The sequence below is a fragment of the Lacerta agilis genome, chromosome 9, assembly GCF_009819535.1.
Source record: "Lacerta agilis isolate rLacAgi1 chromosome 9, rLacAgi1.pri, whole genome shotgun sequence".
Lineage (NCBI taxonomy): Eukaryota > Metazoa > Chordata > Lepidosauria > Squamata > Lacertidae > Lacerta > Lacerta agilis.
The window spans coordinates 30,240,644-30,258,974 of NC_046320.1; the positions used below are offsets into that span (position 1 = coordinate 30,240,644).

Consider the following 18,331-nt stretch of genomic DNA (forward strand, 5'->3'; position numbering starts at 1 on the left):
CAGGAGTTGCTGTCCCCTATTTTATGTCAGCAAAAGTTCCATCTACACTCGCCTAAAGAAATCTGAGTGGTTTGGAGCCCTGCAGAATTTTACAACTGCTTTGTAAGCAGGACTTAAAACTAGTTTCCACATTTTGATATCACAGAAAATTGTGGTTTAAGAAACATCTCCTCCGAAGCTCAGCATATGTAAAGGAAAAGGAAAGGAAACAGGGTGAAGAACTCAAGCTCATTGCTTGCTCATGCTCCAACTATCCGTATTTTGTTGGATTGGGAGTGTTGCATTAGGACTAGGCCATAATCTAAAGGGGATGATTCTCAAAACCTTTAATAAAACATTCTTTACACATTCTTTTAGTTCTAAAAAATAAAACAAAACGTTTATAACCAGCTTGACTTGTTTCGTACAAGGAAGGAAAATTTCACTGTTTCCCGCATGTGTGTTAATATTTAACTTGGCAGGGCAACCAAAGAATACCAAGATCTTCAAATGTTTCATACTCTGGAATATTCCAATATTTGATGTTGCACTCAGGAAGTCAATGAACATTCATCTAGGTGAAGTGAGTAGAGACACAAAATGGTCTGGATTTATGAGGTGGAAGGGTGGCATATGTATGACTTACTGCACTGATCATAACTTTCACCTTTACTGCTGCCTCACATACTGTAGATTGCCAATATTATAGTGATCAAAGGTGAGAGTTGCACTCCTGTACCCACTTGTCTGCAAGTAAGCCCTGCTGAACTCAATGCAGACTTATGTCTGAGTATACATATATATATGATTGCACTGTAAATAACACAAATTTCACCAGGAGTTCTGCAAAAACTGGACAGCTCCTTCAAGTTGTCCCTACCTGATGCTAATCCAGTTAGTGTTACAACCAGCCATCCTGACCATGCATCATACAAACTCTTTGTCATCTCCCAGGCCGATTCTTTCTTCTTGCTATTGATCTGTAGAAACAAAATATTACCCTGGTATATTACAAATTACAAATTATATGACAAGTTTGTGTTCTGCTGCTGAGCTATGCCCTCTTTCTGAATTGTGTGGGACAGGATCCTGAACGCTGTCATGTTCTAATGCCAATTATAAAATGCTTTTTTCAAGTTGTCCAATGATGTCCTCTTAGACCTTTTGTTCCAAGGCTGAGGCCATTGACCCCCTAAGCAGAATTCCTCCTTTCCTGTTCATCTGCTACCCCCACTGCTCCAACTGTGTCGTCCCCTGCCCCAGCAACAGCCTGATATAGAGGGAGGCAAGTGTTCCTACATCTTATGCTCAGAAGAACACTCAAGAGAATAGAATTTTTTAAAAAAAATGATCCAGCAATGAATCATTCCAGTGTCAGCTACTACTGTGACTCAAAATTCAATTTGCACCAACACACTACAGATGACACCTCTCCTGTACATTTATATAAATAACCATTAACCTGATCAAACAGTATGTAAAAGCAAAAGTTAAAAAAAAACAACCAGTGCCCTAGAGTTTTTACCCGTCTGTGTCTTTCTCTGTCCTTGCACTTCTCTCGCACCCAATCAATGGTGTGGAAGTCATCGTATGTTCCAACCCCAGGAATGGGCTCATCCAAGAGGTCCAGTAAATGTGTAGTACTGTTAATGCTTCCTCCATTTGTCATTGTATAATGAGTTCCTGCTGTGGAAAGATAATTATTTATTTTAGTTTCTGTACAAGAAGATATCTATTTAACTTATGGCTGCTGCCATTCTAAACTTAAATGAAATAAAATCCTTATTATATCGTAGTCTGGATTTGAGATGATACAGCACACTGCTCATCAGGACAAATCCTGTGGGCTCATCCATGATTCAATGGCTATATCAAGAGCACCTCAAACTTGTGTATCTACAACGTACCTCTTTCAACCGTCTATATAAGGCTTACTCTACTACTACTACTACTACTACTACAACTACTATTTCTTAAATTTCTATACCGCCCTTCATCCAAAGATCACAGGGCAGCTGACAATATAAAAACACAAAAAGGTCTAGGCCCTCCAACTGTTAAATATGATATCCGTATCTACAGTGCATGAACTGCCTTTTTCACTGCTACAGAAAATGGGTTTCTACAACAACTCCATCTGTGCACATCTCCACTCCATATGCCTCTCCAACGTCCCTATATTTGGCAGCAATGCAGGTAAGAAAGCATTCACCATGTCACCTGTGATGAATGTATGCCTCTAGGAGCCCATACACACACCCAATTCCCAGTTAAGCTTCTTTTTGGTAGAAGAAAGCATGCAAGGCACAAACCCCTGCTGTGTTCACACACCTGGGAAAATACCTCAAAGCTAACTTCCTGCACTTATTCTTTCTCCCTCCTACACTTAAAACATGAATGTAGTTGCTACTAGTGTTGGGTCACTACACAAGCTTTACCAAATACTGCCCATTCTTGGTCTTCTGGAAGCTTAGGGCAGGGATGAAGATGAGCCCTGAATCAGAGTAGGGAGGAATCAGGAAAACACATGTCTTTGTTCATATCACTTATTTCTACTGTAGTAAGATTTGCTGTGCCAAATTAACCCACTGTATGAATCTAACATGAGACAAGCTCTGCCTCAGTCACATCACCATAGTTCAATGTTCAGAAACTAGATATCATCTAGATTAACTGGGTCTATTTTCTGGGTGGGTGTCTGAAAAAACCTGAAGTCCAGATTCATTCTCAAGCAGACTGTGATTCCGAGTCCCCACTCACTTAGCAGAACACCCCCACAACTTACTGAGGAGACAGCAAGGAGAACTTCCAGGAATACTACAACAAGGATTGAGCTTCAAACTCTTATCAAGTGCATGTTTGCTAGCCCTCTTAGTATGCTGGAAATAATGAGAAATATAGTTCCCATCTCCCTGGCCCCTGCCACACATGTTTGACCCATACTCTTCTATAAAGTGTGTGTTGTGGGGGGGGGGGGTGGTGTGAACACTGTGGCAGAAACTGGAGGCAAATTATTTATTTATTTCACATCAACAATAACTCTGGAGAGTCAGGAGTCTGATCCCAAATAAATTTGTGGTGCCTAAAATTTGGTCTCTGAAGCCCCATTTCTGATAGCTGACTGATAGCTGCAAGCAATCTGTAAATGATATCACAAGGTCAAAAGAGATGGCTGTAAACACCTGAAGTATATGTTTTAAATAAACAGAATGGGTGTACAAATTTTCAAGAAAACATATTCATGTAGACTAAAAACCCTAATTATTATGATCAGGCTGCAAATAGCAGAATTGTAACCCTGTAACAAGCAGTGTTTTCTTTGAACAAATGAGATCTATAAACAGATTTAGACATCTGTTGCAGTGTCTCAACAGTACTGCATTAAATATGGCCCAGCTATGGCACAGGCACCAATCATTTCCTGCCACACATCTCAGTTACTCTGATCTAATGTTCTTACTCTGAGACAGGTCTCTTCTTCGGTGGAATATTGAGTAACTTATCCAAATATCATATGGAGGAAGTATTCCTATTTAACAGGTACGGTAAATCCTGATTGCTGCTTTCCATCCAAATGGGATGACTAAGAGCTGCAACAATACCAAATTGCAGCTACCAAAAAAAGCCCAAGTCTGGATTCAAAATAATAAATTTCTGAAATACAATTTCTCTTTCCCCCTTATGTTTCAGAATTTTAGCACAAGTGACATCACATTTGCAGCACAACTGTAAGTTCAAGAAATACAAATAATTAGGAAAATGTCCATTTAAAAATATTGCTCAACGTTTGCAGTTGTTTTAAAACCCGAAGGCAAATGGGTTAGAATGTGGTCAAACAGATTCCACAAACCACCTCAATTCTATTACAAACTTATAAGCAGATTATTTTTACTATACTCAAAAAAAGATATCAGGGGGATTGAAAAAAGGATGTCTTATCTCACAATTTGTTTTAATTTGTTTTGTGTTCTGTAATATCACTTATGTAAATATTCCTCCTATTTCCCTGCATATTTCAAGCAAACCCCCTCAATTCTATGTACAGAACTTATAAGCAGATTATTTTTACTACACTCAAAAAAGATATCAGGGGGGTTGAAAAAAAGGATGTCTTATCTCACAACGTGTTTTAATTTTTGTGTTCTGTAGTATCACTTATGTAAATATTTCCTCCTATTTCCTGCATATTTCAAGGTCCACCCCTCCCCCCCAAAAAAATCCCACACAAATAATTGCCTTCCATTCACCACTATGCTATTAGCAATTCAGTATAGCTTGAGGAATGTTGTGAAAATGTCCTTGGGGTCATGACTACACTATGAAAGTAGGTCACGCTGCAAGTATATTAACTAACAAGTTCAAGTAACACTTTTTAAAACAGGAGTGAAGAGATACAGTTCAACACCTTAAGACACTGGGTTTTTCTGTTTTTGACCAACCACAGCTGCTTGTGGTTTTTGTCCAAACTGGGCAAAAGGTGGGCAATAGTAATAAGGTTGCTTCAAACAAGCCAACTTAAAGCAATGGTTTATAAATCTACCTTGTTTCAACAGGGCACTGTTAAGAATAAACCAGCTTATAGTTTGGGTGAAATCAACAATGGAAGTGAAAGCTTCCATCCTCATCCTCACAGCAAAGAGAAAGAGGAGTGAAATGGCCAGGAGGCTCGCCTTTGTAAGCAATGGCAAAGCACATGCAAGGTTTCATACTTCAACTGGTGCCCTAAAAAGATAAATAAACTCCCAAGTAACTGCCAGTGATATACCAGTAGTCTTTCTATTAAGGGCAAGTAGAAGCCTAGCTGCTGACAAACAATCAGGAGCCTTAATTTCTGTACCCAAATGTTCCTTGGCAAACCTGCTGTCAATGCTGATCAACTGATGGGCAGTGACAGCAAGTCTATTGGAATTAGCTGTGGCTACAAAAGTCCGCATCAGGATCTGTCTAGTGTGCCTACCTCTGCCAAAAGCAGGGCCTGAAGTCAGCACCAATCAGCAGACTGGGTCAGTTAAATAAAAAGGTGAGTTGCTGCAGCACATGGATAAATTTTCTGGTGGGATCCTAAAAGAGCAGACCACCTAGTGGGGAAGACTGAACAATGTTGAAATGTGACATGCATCCACATCTGATAACAAATGTTGGAAATGCAAAGAAAAAGAAGGGACCTTTTACCACATGTGGTGGATGTGCCCCAGGATAAGGAATTCTGGGAAAAGATTTATAATGAGATGAAAAAAGTGCTGAAAGACACTTTTATTAAGAAACCAGAAGCCTTTTTAACTGGGAATAGTAGGAGAAGAAATACCCAAAAGAGACTTAACATTCTTTTTGTATACCACAACTGCTGTGAGGCTACTACTTGCCAAGAATTGGAAGAGCCAGGAAATACCACATAGACGAATGGCAAATGAAGATGATGGACTTTATGGAACTTGCCGAACTAGTGGAAGAATCCGCAATCAGGGAGAAGAGACGGTCGAGGAAGATTGGAAGAAAGTTAAAATTTGAGTAAATATTATAATATTTAGTGTCGCCTTAGGAGGTAGCAGTGGTACCTCGGTTAAGAACTGAATTCGTTCAGGAAGTCTGTTCTTAACCTGAAACTGTTCTTAACCTGAGGTTCCACTTTAGCTATTAGGGCCTTCCCACTGCCACCGCGCCCACTGCCACACAATTTCTGTTCTCATCCTGAAGCAAAGTTCTTAACCCAAGGTACTATTTCTGGGTTAGTGGAGTCTGTAACCTGAAGCATCTGTAACCCGAGGTACCACTGTATAGGTTTTGCTATATTCTTTTGAAATAGAAGAAGAAGAGGAGGAAGGAGTTTGGATTTGATATCCCGCTTTATCACTACCTGAAGGAGTCTCAAAGCGGCTCACATTCTCCTTTTCCTTCCTCCCCCACAACAAACACTCTGTGAGGTGAGTGGGGCTGAGAGACTTCAGAGAAGTGTGACTAGCCCAAGGTCACCCAGCAGCTAAACGTGGAGGAGCGGAGACGCGAACCTGGTTCACCAGATTACGAGTCCACCGCTCTTAACCACTACACCACACTGGCTAATTATATGTTTTAGAAGTATAGTGGTTAAGATGTTAGTTATAGAAACTGTTAGAGAATATTAAGGAAATGAAATTAAGATGGGGGGGGGCCGAGGGAAGTCATCCAATAATGTGATGCAAGTTATGTATGTAAGAAGAACCTATTGTTCTTTTTTTTTCCTTTTCTTTTTTATCTTTTTTATCTTCTGTATAAAATGTAGTATGATGTTACCCTTTTTATAATCTTACAAAACTAATAAAAATTATTTTAAAAAAACAAAAGAAATGTGACATGCACCCAGTTGTAAGGGAAAACTCATCCATTCCTTCCCAAAGGCCAATTAATGGTGGAATTATAAGTGCTGTCTGTACTAGATAAATGGAATATCACTAGAGTATCACTCTACACTAGATACTGGAGTAACTCTCTCTCTCTCTCTCTCTATATATATATATATATATCCCCACTATTGTAAGCCTCAGAATGTTATAGCTTATTTAAAAAATGCTTGTTGAGCTATTAACAATACTTTTTACCTACCTGATGAGGTCTATGAATGTGCCGGCAAGTTTAAATGTGGTGAAAACTCTGGTTTTAATACAGGAATATCTTACCTTTCTTTTCAATTTTGGTGAAAACTACAGATGCAGCCTCGACAAGCCTGAATTAAAGTATGCTTTCATAGCTTTGTTGAGTTCTGAGTGTCAGGGCAAAAGTTATTAAGATGATTCTGCCCCACTAAAGCATATGGTAGCAAGTACTGGCAAAATAATGTAGTGCATGGGCAGTTTAAATTTTGAAGCCAAATTTCACCAGCACTATAATGTTAGCAGAGGGAGACATATAGTGGATGCTATGGTGCCTATTCATTTTGTTATGCAATATGGTAGTGTGGTGTGCTGACTAGACAAGGATTTGCCATCCTTTGAGGGATAATTCACACATTTGGAAATGTGAAAAAAATGTGGACACCACCCACCTCATCTCACAATAACACAGCATGCAACTGTCAAACCATAACATTTATTTCTTTCAATGTTCAAAAATATGATGCTATGCAGTTACTGTTTTGTAAACTACTCAAGATAATTTTTTAAAGTAATAAAGCACTATATAAATTTAGTTAAATAAAAATAAAACAAACATAGGATCTAGCCCAAATGTTGTGCACGTTTTTGCTGTAATACTGTGAAATGCAACTGAATTTGTTGTATGCAGCTATCTGAACAGGTTGAAATGCAGTGTATACCTTGGGTATGAATGGAAGCACATGTATAATACAGAACTTCCAATTATATTCTAATATTACCTTAAGGTTAACAGAACCTAATATTTTAATACAGGGTAATTCACTTATTTATTTTTAAGAAACTCTGCTAGTTAAAGCACTTCCTAGCTGTAGCTCATGTTTATATTCATTTTGGTTATAGCCTGCCCTAAACCTTTTGATTTGCAGGTTGCTATTATTTATACATTATTTATACATTCAAAACTATTAGTGTGGCAAATAATATTTAAAAATAATAAAAAGAAAACCATCTAGATCAATTTTAAAGCAACTAGGTCACAACCACATTTGGAACAGCTTTTCTAGAACATGTGTTGCATATATAACCAAAGCAGCACATAATCTCAGCCTCCAGCATAAGATGACACTACCAAAACATTTATAAATCCAAGTAACTGAGAATGAAGATATAGTTCCCTTTACCCTATGAACAACCCAATGCTTCTATGCAATCAAGCTGCACAAGCAGTTTTCATTAAGAATTCCCCTCCCCCCTCCTGATTTTGTTTTGTTCTTGGGCTGTAGAAGCAATGGGGATGTAATTCGATTTTAAAGTAACTGTAGAATGTCAGTAGAATAGGATAGAATGGATTCTGACATATAGTACTGTGGCAAGAGAAAAATGGTACAAAGGCAAACTAAAAGAACCTGAGATCATGCATTCAATGCATCATTTATATTTAATAACTGAAGAATGCCATTCATGTCTACCAACTGTTAAGAGGAAACTTGTTCAAGTCATGCTTGCTAACTGGATCTGCTATTTGTTATTATTAAACCCATCACAGTACTTTATCACAGTACTGTTGCAATATTCAAGAAACCTGGAGGGTTGGATTTTCAGTTCTTCTAAAAGTTTGTTCCAGATTAAAGCAAGCACAAAGTGCAAGTAAATAAATAGGTACTGCTCTGGTGGGAAGGTAAACGGCATTTCCATACACTGCTCTGGTTCACCAGAAGCGGCTTAGTCATGCTGGCCACATGACCCGGAAGCTGTACACCAGCTCCCTTGGCCAGTAAAGTGAGATGAGCACCGCAACCCCAGAGTCATTCGCGACTGGACCTAATGGTCAGAGGTCCCTTTACCTTTAATATGTCATGTGACATTTAAAGAAGGAGAAATGGGTTCAGTAGATCTACTTGCAGTAGAACAAGTAAGAAAACTATGGATGGATCTATTCTGGGAGCTTGAGATCCCATGTATCATTGTTACTGAAACAGTGAGCAGTCCATTCCTAAGTGGACCCAGGAAGGAGGTACTAGGAAACCACTAAAATGTATGTGGGAGAAACAGTGGTAAGTGAAGAGGAAGAGGCTCAGCATGTCAGACAGAGAGGCGTAGCACGGTCGATGGGGCCACAACTGCCTGTTGTGGAATAGGGACATAAGGACACCCACATTCAGATGGAGCCATTACTTTAGACTCAGAGAAGGTGGTGCAGAAAACCATGGCACTGCTAGTGTCCCCAAAAAAACAAAGGACAGGCTCCCCTATGATTAAGCATGCCAGTACAAGAGAGACCAAAGAACAGCATTAGAAGAGCATGCAGCTCCTTACAAACCATAATTATTCTTCCCCATATTCTTTGGGAAGTCAGCATGGCATTTCACTGAATTTGGCTTTTTAAACACTTTACAGTGGTACCTCAGGTTACATACACTTCAGGTTACATACTCCGCTAACCCAGAAATAACGCTTCAGGATAAGAACAGAAATCGTGCTCTGGCGGCGCAGCGACAGCGGGAGGTCCCATTAGCTAAAGTGGTGCTTCAGGTTAAAAACAGTTTCAGGTTAAGAACGGACCTCCGGAATGAATTAAGTTCTTAACCCGAGGTACCACAGTACATTATATAGTTTAATGAAGAAACAGATTCAGGTATCCCTTTTAGTCTATTGCTGCAAATACTAAGAGTCTTGTGGAAAGCTCTTGAAGTACCACAATGTCCTTTGTTCATTTTAATTAGAAAAATCCTTTAATATCAACTAAATACACTTTCGCATCAGATAAGTCAATAACCACTACAGGGAGACAGTTAGCACCAACCATTAGCACCTGCTCCTTAGTATGGATGTACCAGCAGCTCATAGGTATAATGTTTGGAATATACTGAGGAATGTCTAGCAACTAATGCAAGAATGCAACCTGCAAGAACTGGTAGCTCCATTAGCTTTGTAAAGGCTAATCATGCCAGCTGAAAGATATCGCAAAACCAACATAATCTAGCCTTGACTTATAAGAATCTTTGGGATCAACAAAAGTAGCAATTTAAAGAGCACAAAAGAGTTTTGTGTAACATAGATGTTAATCTCCAGATATAAGTGCAATACTGGGTATAGAGTAACAGATCCAGGTGCATCTAAAGAAAAGGCCTTCCCACCCTTCCAGTTGAGGAACCGGATTTCTCTCCACCCATAAGCACTTTATACAGACATGAGTTTTATGACACTGCTTTTAATGTCTTATGACACCTGCAAAAGCTGAAATACAAGAAATTTCCTGGTCCTTTTCCAAAGACACTTATTTGAATAGATATATATATTATAACTTGCTTTGGAGGGCCATTTTTATAACTTCCCATTTCTTAATTTAATATCCATGTGACATTCACATGAACGACCTATTTAAGAAGTGGCTCAATAAAGGTGTAATTTTGCCAGTTGTGTTAGGCTTAAATTTGAACCTTTGCAGGAAAGCTAATGAAGTGACTTATTTTTAAAAAACATGGAATAAACAGTGGAAGAATAAACTTTAGTTGCTGCTAAAAATATTCTTATTTTGAAAAGCCTACCTAAATGTTTAGAAAGATGATGAGAGTTTTAATTCATTTTCAGTCTATTATTATTTTAACTTTTCCAAGGTCTTAAATTATTGTTGTCAATGTTATTGTTTTGTCTTTTCTTGTAAACCTCTTTGAGGTTTTTTTACAATCAAGCCGTGTATAAATTTTAAGAATTAATGAATGAACAAAGCTTTGTTGAATATTTCACTTCAAATTTGTGACAAAATTGCTGAATGTAGTTAGATTACTAAAATAACTTGAGCAACAACTGGAGTTTCCTGAATGCCTTCCTTTCTTGTTAACATTCCCTAAAACACCACCCGCCAAGTTTACACTCCCTAAGAAGATCAGTTTCCTTAAAGCCTGTGTAAAGTTGCATACATTTTGTGCCAATCAGAGCCTTCTATAAGAAAAATGTGCTCAGTAGAGAAACACAGAGCACCTGACTGCGAGTGAATCATAAGATGGAATTTCTGACTTCAGATTTATGTTCTACTCGCTTAAGGCAGGCTGCTTCTGTGCCTCACTGCAAAATTAATACACCTCAACAATCTGAAAGCTGTCCTCTTTATACATGTTGAATGCACCAGATCAGCACTTTGGACACCTCAAAACCCCTTTGCCAAAAAACAATCACGAAGCCCCATTCTATGCATATTACTCAGAAGTAAGTTTCACTAGGGGAAGGGCCATAGCCAAGTGGTACAGCATCTGCTTTGCATGCAAAAGGTCCCAGGTTCAATCCCTGGCATCTCCAGGTAGGGTTGGGATAGAATCCTGTCTGAAATCTTGGACAGCCACTACCAGCCAGTATAAATAATAATGAGCTAAATGGACAAATTATCTTCCTGTGCTCTCATTATGTTCAGTGGCACTTATTACCAAGGAAGTGAGCAAAGACTACAAGCTTAGTTTCAAAGAACATTTTTTGAAAATGGCACGTCAGTGTGTATTTATGGAGATAAAGCTATTTTTAAAATGTATTATTTACTAAAGATTTCTTGGTTTACAAAATATGTGCCATGTCTCTTTTTTCAATTTACATTTTCTACAGATCAGTTTCATTTGTTGAGACATTAGTGTTACATTAGGAAGAAAAGGGGGTAGAAGGTGGAGGGGGCCATGGTGAGTGGGGGTGGAGTCGGGTGGCGATGTTTCTATTTTACTCAATGTATGTGTGGGGTTTTGTGGCAGCTTCACTTGTGTGGGTTCTCTTTACTATTCACCTGTGTTCCTTTGGTGGTGAGAGCGGTTGGGGTTGGCCTAGGGTGCAGTTGTTTGTTTGTGATTGGCTGTGGTGAACTTTGTTTTCATGTGTGAGTGGGCTGGGTGGGTGTTTTTGAATCAGGTTAGCCATATTGATTCGTATGCTGTTGGCAGATTCTTGTTGTTGTCTTGTTGGGCTGTGTATGTGATAAAAGGGAGCCATACCGGGGTGAAGGCGTTTCTTCCATTTGTCCCCGTGTCAGTTTCAGTTTACTGGTTAGTTTTTATAATAAGGCTGTTTCCCATACTATTTGGTAACATTGGTCATGCTTACTCCTGACAGGTCTGAAAAAGCTGCTACTTGTGAGTAGCCTAGCCTCAAGCTCCCAAAACACAGTATCTGAAACAAAAAACACACTGACAACATTCTATTTTTAGTTCTGTGATGGATTTAGAGAGGCTTGAATGAAAATTATCTAGTTCGGTATATATAAATAGAACTTCAGGGCAAACTCAGCTTTCAAGTAATAAATATTTAAAAATTAATAATAGATTCCTGGCTGTAACTGTATTTACACTGTATGCTTTAGTACACTTAGTGTCTTCGGTACAAAACAAAATTCTGATTTAAACTACATTCAGACAGCAGCCCCCGACATACATCCAGTTCTAGGATTCACTGATAAATGGGAGAGGAAGCAGTACGACAAAACAGAAACACGAACTTGTCTTCCGTTTTGCACAATACTTCCTTAGCAATGTCTCATTTAGTGTGTGTCACCCATACTGATTCTACAAAATGCACGTCTGCCATTTGGACTAGTGGTGGTGAAAAGCATAGTTCCTGGATAATTTTCATTATGTTGGGTGTACTGATTTAGCAGTCAATACCCCAAAACATCTTGAAAACAGGCTATATCCCTAAAACACCTGAAAGCACCTGCAATTTCTCTGAACATGTACACATTTGCATGGGGGGAAAATTAATGGACAGCATGTAATTGTGATACTCTTCCCTTAAAGGTATCTAATTTCCTGTGAATTGAAATGTAACAAATATAGCTATTATATTTTTAGATTAAAATGGCTGTTTTGAGTCATGCAGTAAATTCATTGCACCAAGATTGCAGAATGCCATGAAGGAGTTAACTATAAGAGCAAACACAGAAACTTCAAAGCCTAGTACAAACAGCATTCTCCTTTAAGTTCTCTCAAGAGAAGAAACAGCTTCCTTAATTAATTCTTGTCAGTCAAGCTATGAGCAGCCATTACTACAGAGCTTATTTCATGACTAACATAAAAGAGAAAGGTTGGGTTTTGCGCTCTTTAAGAAGAATGCCAGATAGCGAAGATGGAGTCACTAGCCAGTGTGATCTGAAGCAGAACTAATCTGTCAATTTTAAAAAAAATGCTGCCAAAGGGTCAGTACTGCCTGTTCTCCACCCCCACCCCCACCCCCGGTATAAAACATATTGGAGGGGCTTGACAAATCAGTGCAGCATTTAATAAGCAATTAATAACTCATCTCTAGATCTGAAAGCAACCTGCCACACACACACACACACACACACACAAGAAGGCATACAAGAAACTGAATCACAACATGAATCTGATATACCTCTTTTATGCAACTCTCGCAGTGGAATGCCGTCTCCTCCCCCATCGTACGGTAAATAAGGATCAGAAGATACTTCCATGAGTGTAATAGACAAACAGAGGGCTTCTAAGATCCGAACGACCGAGTCATTTCTTATAGAACAGCAGCAGACTGGGAAGCTGCCATATTCGATCAGGATTTGGACTGTGTGCTGGCTTGTTGCAGCAACTCTGTTCTTCCACAATCGATGATGTCATCAAAGGGAAATTATTGCAGCCTGGTTGCTACTGGCTACAATCTAGGAGTGCTTAAAGGTGGAACGGCAGACTTAATCTAAAAAGCCTGCTATTTCTGAAGGTGACTACACTTGAAGTAAAACAGAATGAACTGGTTTAGGAGAATATAAACTAAACCCAGCTGCCCAAGCTAACACTAATGTAAAAATAGCAGCACTGAAAAGGCAGCCATGTTTGCCCTTGTGCTTTTTTTTGACAAACCAAATACTTAAATTTAATTGCTCAAAAAAAAAACGAAGTGGGGTGGGGGAGAGAAGACTTATCTTACTCAATTCACAGTCTTTTATTTTAAATACACAGATCCATAACTGATATGACCAGTAATAATAGCACAAATCAGACGAGTAGCTTAGAAACAGGAACATTTTATCATACCCAAAAAGGAGGGAGGGGAGAGTCTCTCAAATTACAGAGACAGATTTAATGCAGTTTAGCCTTTCTCGCATCATTACATTCACTTCGACAGAAATGTTATTAAAAGCCGATATCGTTGGCACACTTAGAAATCCAATTGAAACCCGTGAGATTTACTTCAAAGTAACTATATGCAGAACCAGGCTGCCTATTATCTTCCCATTTGTATCTCATTCAACATGGATTGCCATTTGGTTCATGGATGTCCCAATACAGTGGTACCTCTGGTTACATACTTAATTCGTTCCGGAGGGCCGTTCTTAACCTGAAACTGTTCTTAACCTGAAACACCACTTTAGCTAACGAGACCTCCCACTGCTGCTGCGCCGCCACAGCATGATTTCTGTTCTTATCCTGAAGCAATGTTCTTAACCTGAAGTGCTATTTCTGGGTTAGCGGAGTATGTAACCTGAACCTGAAGCGTATGTAACCCGAGGTACCACTGTACACTGACTTAGCAAACTGCCACTGTTCTACAATAAAATGATCATATTGAAACACATAATGTAAGGATTCCTGGAGATTTAAGAATGAATTTGAATGCTGTTTAAAGTCTACTCTTCATCAGAAAGGCTATATATAATACATGGTAACTGATTTTAGTGAAAATTTTGATTCTCTGGATATGGAGGTTTGACACTAATTTTTTGTCCAGAAATAAATACTAACACATTCTGACTTGTGAACATCAAAACTAGCATTAATTTGCTCTGGGCAAATGCTAATAAAATAAATAAATAAATAAATAATAATAATAATACCTTTATTGTCAATGTACAACCTGTGTACAATGAAATTAACCAAGCCTCCCTCCCCTGCCATATAAACACTCAATCTGTTGTCCTGTTGTCAAATACTTGTCCTGTTCTAGCTTCTGAAGCACAATCTTGCCCTGACATCCACAAATTGGTATACTTTCACCTTAAAAAATGATAATATTCTGAAGAAAAAAAAATGCAGATTGCTGGGTTTGCAGTGGACATGCAGGCCGCATGATGATTTGGTTGTGGATGATGTCACTTATTGTAGTTGTGGATGTCACTTTTTGTATATATAGTCCAGTAGATAGTGCTGGGGAGGAATCAGTGGTCATGATGTATGTTGACACCAATCACATGTGGAAGTATGTATGTACAGTCCTAAAGCAAATTTTAGGTTGCAAGATACAAGGTTGCAAGATAAAATTTTCAAGGTAGCTTTCTCTGAAATCTGCCTGTTTCACACACAGGGTCAGCTAGACAAGTGCAGCTGAACAGTCTCAGTGAATGGATGAAACATGGACATTGGGAGATGGGATTTTGATTTGTTAGGCCAGAGCTTTCCAAACTGTGTGTCGCGACACATTAGTATGCAGGTGTGTCATGCAAATGCTTCCTGTGCTCCTCTAGGGGCTAGAAAGGGGTTGGTTTAATCTCCAGTTTGCTAGTAAAACTGAATTACTGTGTCACAAAATTATGCATGTCTAAAAAGTGTGCCATCAACATGAAAAATCTGTAAAGCTTTTCATGAAGAATACAACATGGTTACAGGGGTGTGGGGCATAACATAACATGGCTGTTGTGGAGGGCATGGGTTAACACAAAATTACCCAAGGATGTAAATGTGTTAACTGTTATTGGCAACTTCAAAAACATAGCACTGAAATCTTCAGCCACGCTTTAACCTCCAGTCATTGCCTCCTGGATTAACCTGAATATAAGTAAATATTTATTTTATTTACATACTGCTCTTCATTTTTAAAAATCTCAACGGAGAAGATCCAATCAATTATCTCATGTAAAAGACATTGTTCTTCCTATAGCATTGGTACTGACAAAAGAGCATTCCCTGCCATGTTTGTTTTCTTAATTCAATATATGGTACTCTACACATTGAGACAAGTTTTTAATTTCTCTGAGTTCAAAACAGCACCACATATCTATGCATGATTGCAACAGTTTATGGTTGAACAATATAAAACTAGAATGCTGGAAAATAAGGAGACCATTGGGGAACCAGAAGTCTCCATAGCAGCAAGTACTTCTTCCCCGCAGGTAAGCACCCATGCCCAGCATAATGATTCCCTTTCCAAACATGGCAGGAAACTCAGAGGAGAAAGGGATGTTTGTACTAAATGAGGTAAATCAACTCTGCACCCCTTCCCATTTTTCTGGCATGCCCCCAAAATAGGATAAAAGCATATCTCACTTTGCACAGGAGATATCTCAGAAGAAAGAGCAAGACAAACAGCAGACACGTACACGCAGGCCCAGAATCAAATTTCCACCACAAAAGCAAAGGATCTGAGATCTAAAATACAGTGGTACCTCGGTTTTTGAACAGCTTAGTTCCCAAACAATTCGGAACCCCAATGCTGCAAACCCAGAAGTAGGTGTTCCAGTTTCCTAAGCTTCCGTTTTCACTGTTGCGCAGCTCATTTGAGTCCCCCGCATAGTAATTAAGGTTTTTTTCATCCCGTGTTACCCTTGCACAGCAAATTTAAGTCCCCCCCCCATCATGATAAAGGCTTTTTTCATCCCTTTTGTATCCTTGAGCAGCTAATTTAAGCCCCCCCCCCAAATCGTAATTAAAGCCTTCCATTTATGTTTGCAGTGTTCTGAGGTGATATTTGGTGCTTTTGTTTTTGCTATTTTTTGCGTTTTTGTTTGTGTGGCTTTTTCATTTTTGTGACTGTGGCTTGTTTTTTGTTTTATGATTGATTGCTTGATTGAATTGATTGTGTGACTGCGGAAATGGATAAAAGCCCCCCATCCAAACAATGACTATCATCAGTGCAAATAAGAAAAAATAATAATTTTTATTTTTATCATCTACAATACTGTCTTAATTTATAGTACAGGACATTGATTATTGCTTTCATTTTATGGATCAATGGTCTTGTTGGATAGTAAAATTCATGTTAAATTGCTGTTTTAGGGGGTTGTTTTTAAAAGTCTGGAACAGATTAATCTGTTTTGCATTACTTTCTATGGGAAATGCGCCTTGGTTTTGGAATGCTTTGGTTTTGGAACAGACTTCCAGAACCGATTAAGTTTGAGAACCAAGGTACCACTGTACTGCTTCTCTTCCTAGTTAGTACATATGAGGAAAATGGCTCTATTCCTCTCAATACAGAGAACAGAGATTGGCAGGACAGTAAGGATATGACAAGGCTAGATAAAGCTCTGATGGGTTAGGGAAAGAATTTATAAAGAGTGATTTTGATGGACAGGTGAGCCAATGAGCTTGAACAGTGTGAAAAATAATATTAAGTATCAGGAAAACTAGTACATCAAAATAGTGGCCTTTTTGACTGTCCATTCTAGGAGTGGGGAGGAAAGAGAGGCCTGATACTTACTGGAAAGTTTCATAAGCTACTGCACTGCAACCTAATATATACTTAACAGAGGAAATATCCCCTTTCAAGTGCCTACTACTTAAATCAGGGATTGCCAATGCAGTGCCTGCTGGCACACATTTGCCCAGAGAAGTTTTCCCTGGTGCTTGCAGGGTCTCTTCCTACTGAAATTAAGACTTGAAAGAAGCACGTCATTGTAGTCAACAGAATAGGTTGCGATGCAGTGCCCACAATAACCCCAAGTATGTTGTTGACCCCTGACTTAAATTACAACTAAAACTGCCAGTGTGTGCAGTTGTTAAGCAGCTGTTAAAAGAATCAAGCTTTGTTATTAATAGTTACAGTTCTATTCCAGAGATTCAAGTCAACTATAACATTTTAAATGTGTGGCACACATATGATGATCATAATCTTCAGGGACATTATACTCCTTCACAAGTTTGGAAAGGTATTTACTAACGGCTCTGATTTCTGCAACTAGTTCCTTCACTATATGAATGTTTGTGCCTTATTTGCTAAAACGAATTCATCTCAAGCTATTGTTCTTTGACAAGCCCTGACCAATGTCCCATTATTTTCCTTGTTGATATTTCTAGGAATAAAAACAATTTAGCACAAACACAATGTCCTTCAACAAATTAACACATTTTATCTTTCCCTTTAAAGCTTTTCTTATTAAAGCTTAAAAAGAACAGATTTGCACATTTTCTTCCTGCAATTTATGGACAGCTAATTTAGTCACGGCAAGTCTCAGTATTCATCCGTTATTGTTCCCGTATATTTTGTTCCCAAATAGCCTCAAGAAGCATCTGTGCTTCTTGAATCATGGAGTAATGTTAGTCATTAAGTTATGTCAACCATATTTAATGAAACTGTAAAAAAATTAAAACATGTTAGCTTTGAAAAGCTAATAATACAGGCAGCCCCATTTACACGTGTTCAATATGTACATGACCATGCATCGCACCAAACTCGGAAACATCATAAAGTCATCACTGAAACATCTAATGAGAAAGTCCTTTTACAGTTCACGACACTCTGCAAGAACATACTATACTATATTAAAGTCTAGTTCAGGTATTGCAAAACCATTGTTTTGTTGTTAGGGTTGTGCCTTTGGCTCATGTGCACTGTTTATCCCTGCACCATTCATCCTCCACCACCTCCTTGCTACTTACAGTTAAATTTTATCCTGCTCTTCCTATTGTTGCTGTGTCCAAACTGGGAAAACTATAGTTACCATACCATACAAATCCAGCTGAAACCCTGGGGCAAGATTCAGCACAGCACAAGCAGGCATCAGTTTGGGCAATGGGGCCTCTCCTCCTCACTGCAGCCCCCACCCCTAAAGATGCCCTGGATGGTTGGGAGACCCTCCTGAGCAGATATGAGGG

At 38.8% G+C, this 18,331-nt stretch overlaps 1 protein-coding gene across 7 annotated transcripts in view; it reads right to left on the reverse strand.

The window, feature by feature from the left end:
* The window catches only part of CLCN3 (chloride voltage-gated channel 3), a 43,639-nt gene that overhangs the window by 19,601 nt on the left and 5,707 nt on the right, over positions 1 to 18,331 (reverse strand). For 2 of the 7 annotated variants that reach the window (XM_033161329.1, XM_033161326.1), the window contains exons 3-4: positions 1,505 to 1,662; positions 860 to 959 (exon numbers count right to left, since the gene is read on the reverse strand). In XM_033161329.1, the coding sequence (XP_033017220.1) occupies positions 860 to 959; positions 1,505 to 1,662 (258 nt within the window). Of the gene's footprint in view, positions 1 to 859; positions 960 to 1,504; positions 1,666 to 12,911; positions 13,129 to 18,331 lie in introns of those variants that run through there. The other 5 variants (XM_033161328.1, XM_033161325.1, XM_033161332.1 and 2 more) reach the window with 4 other exon arrangements.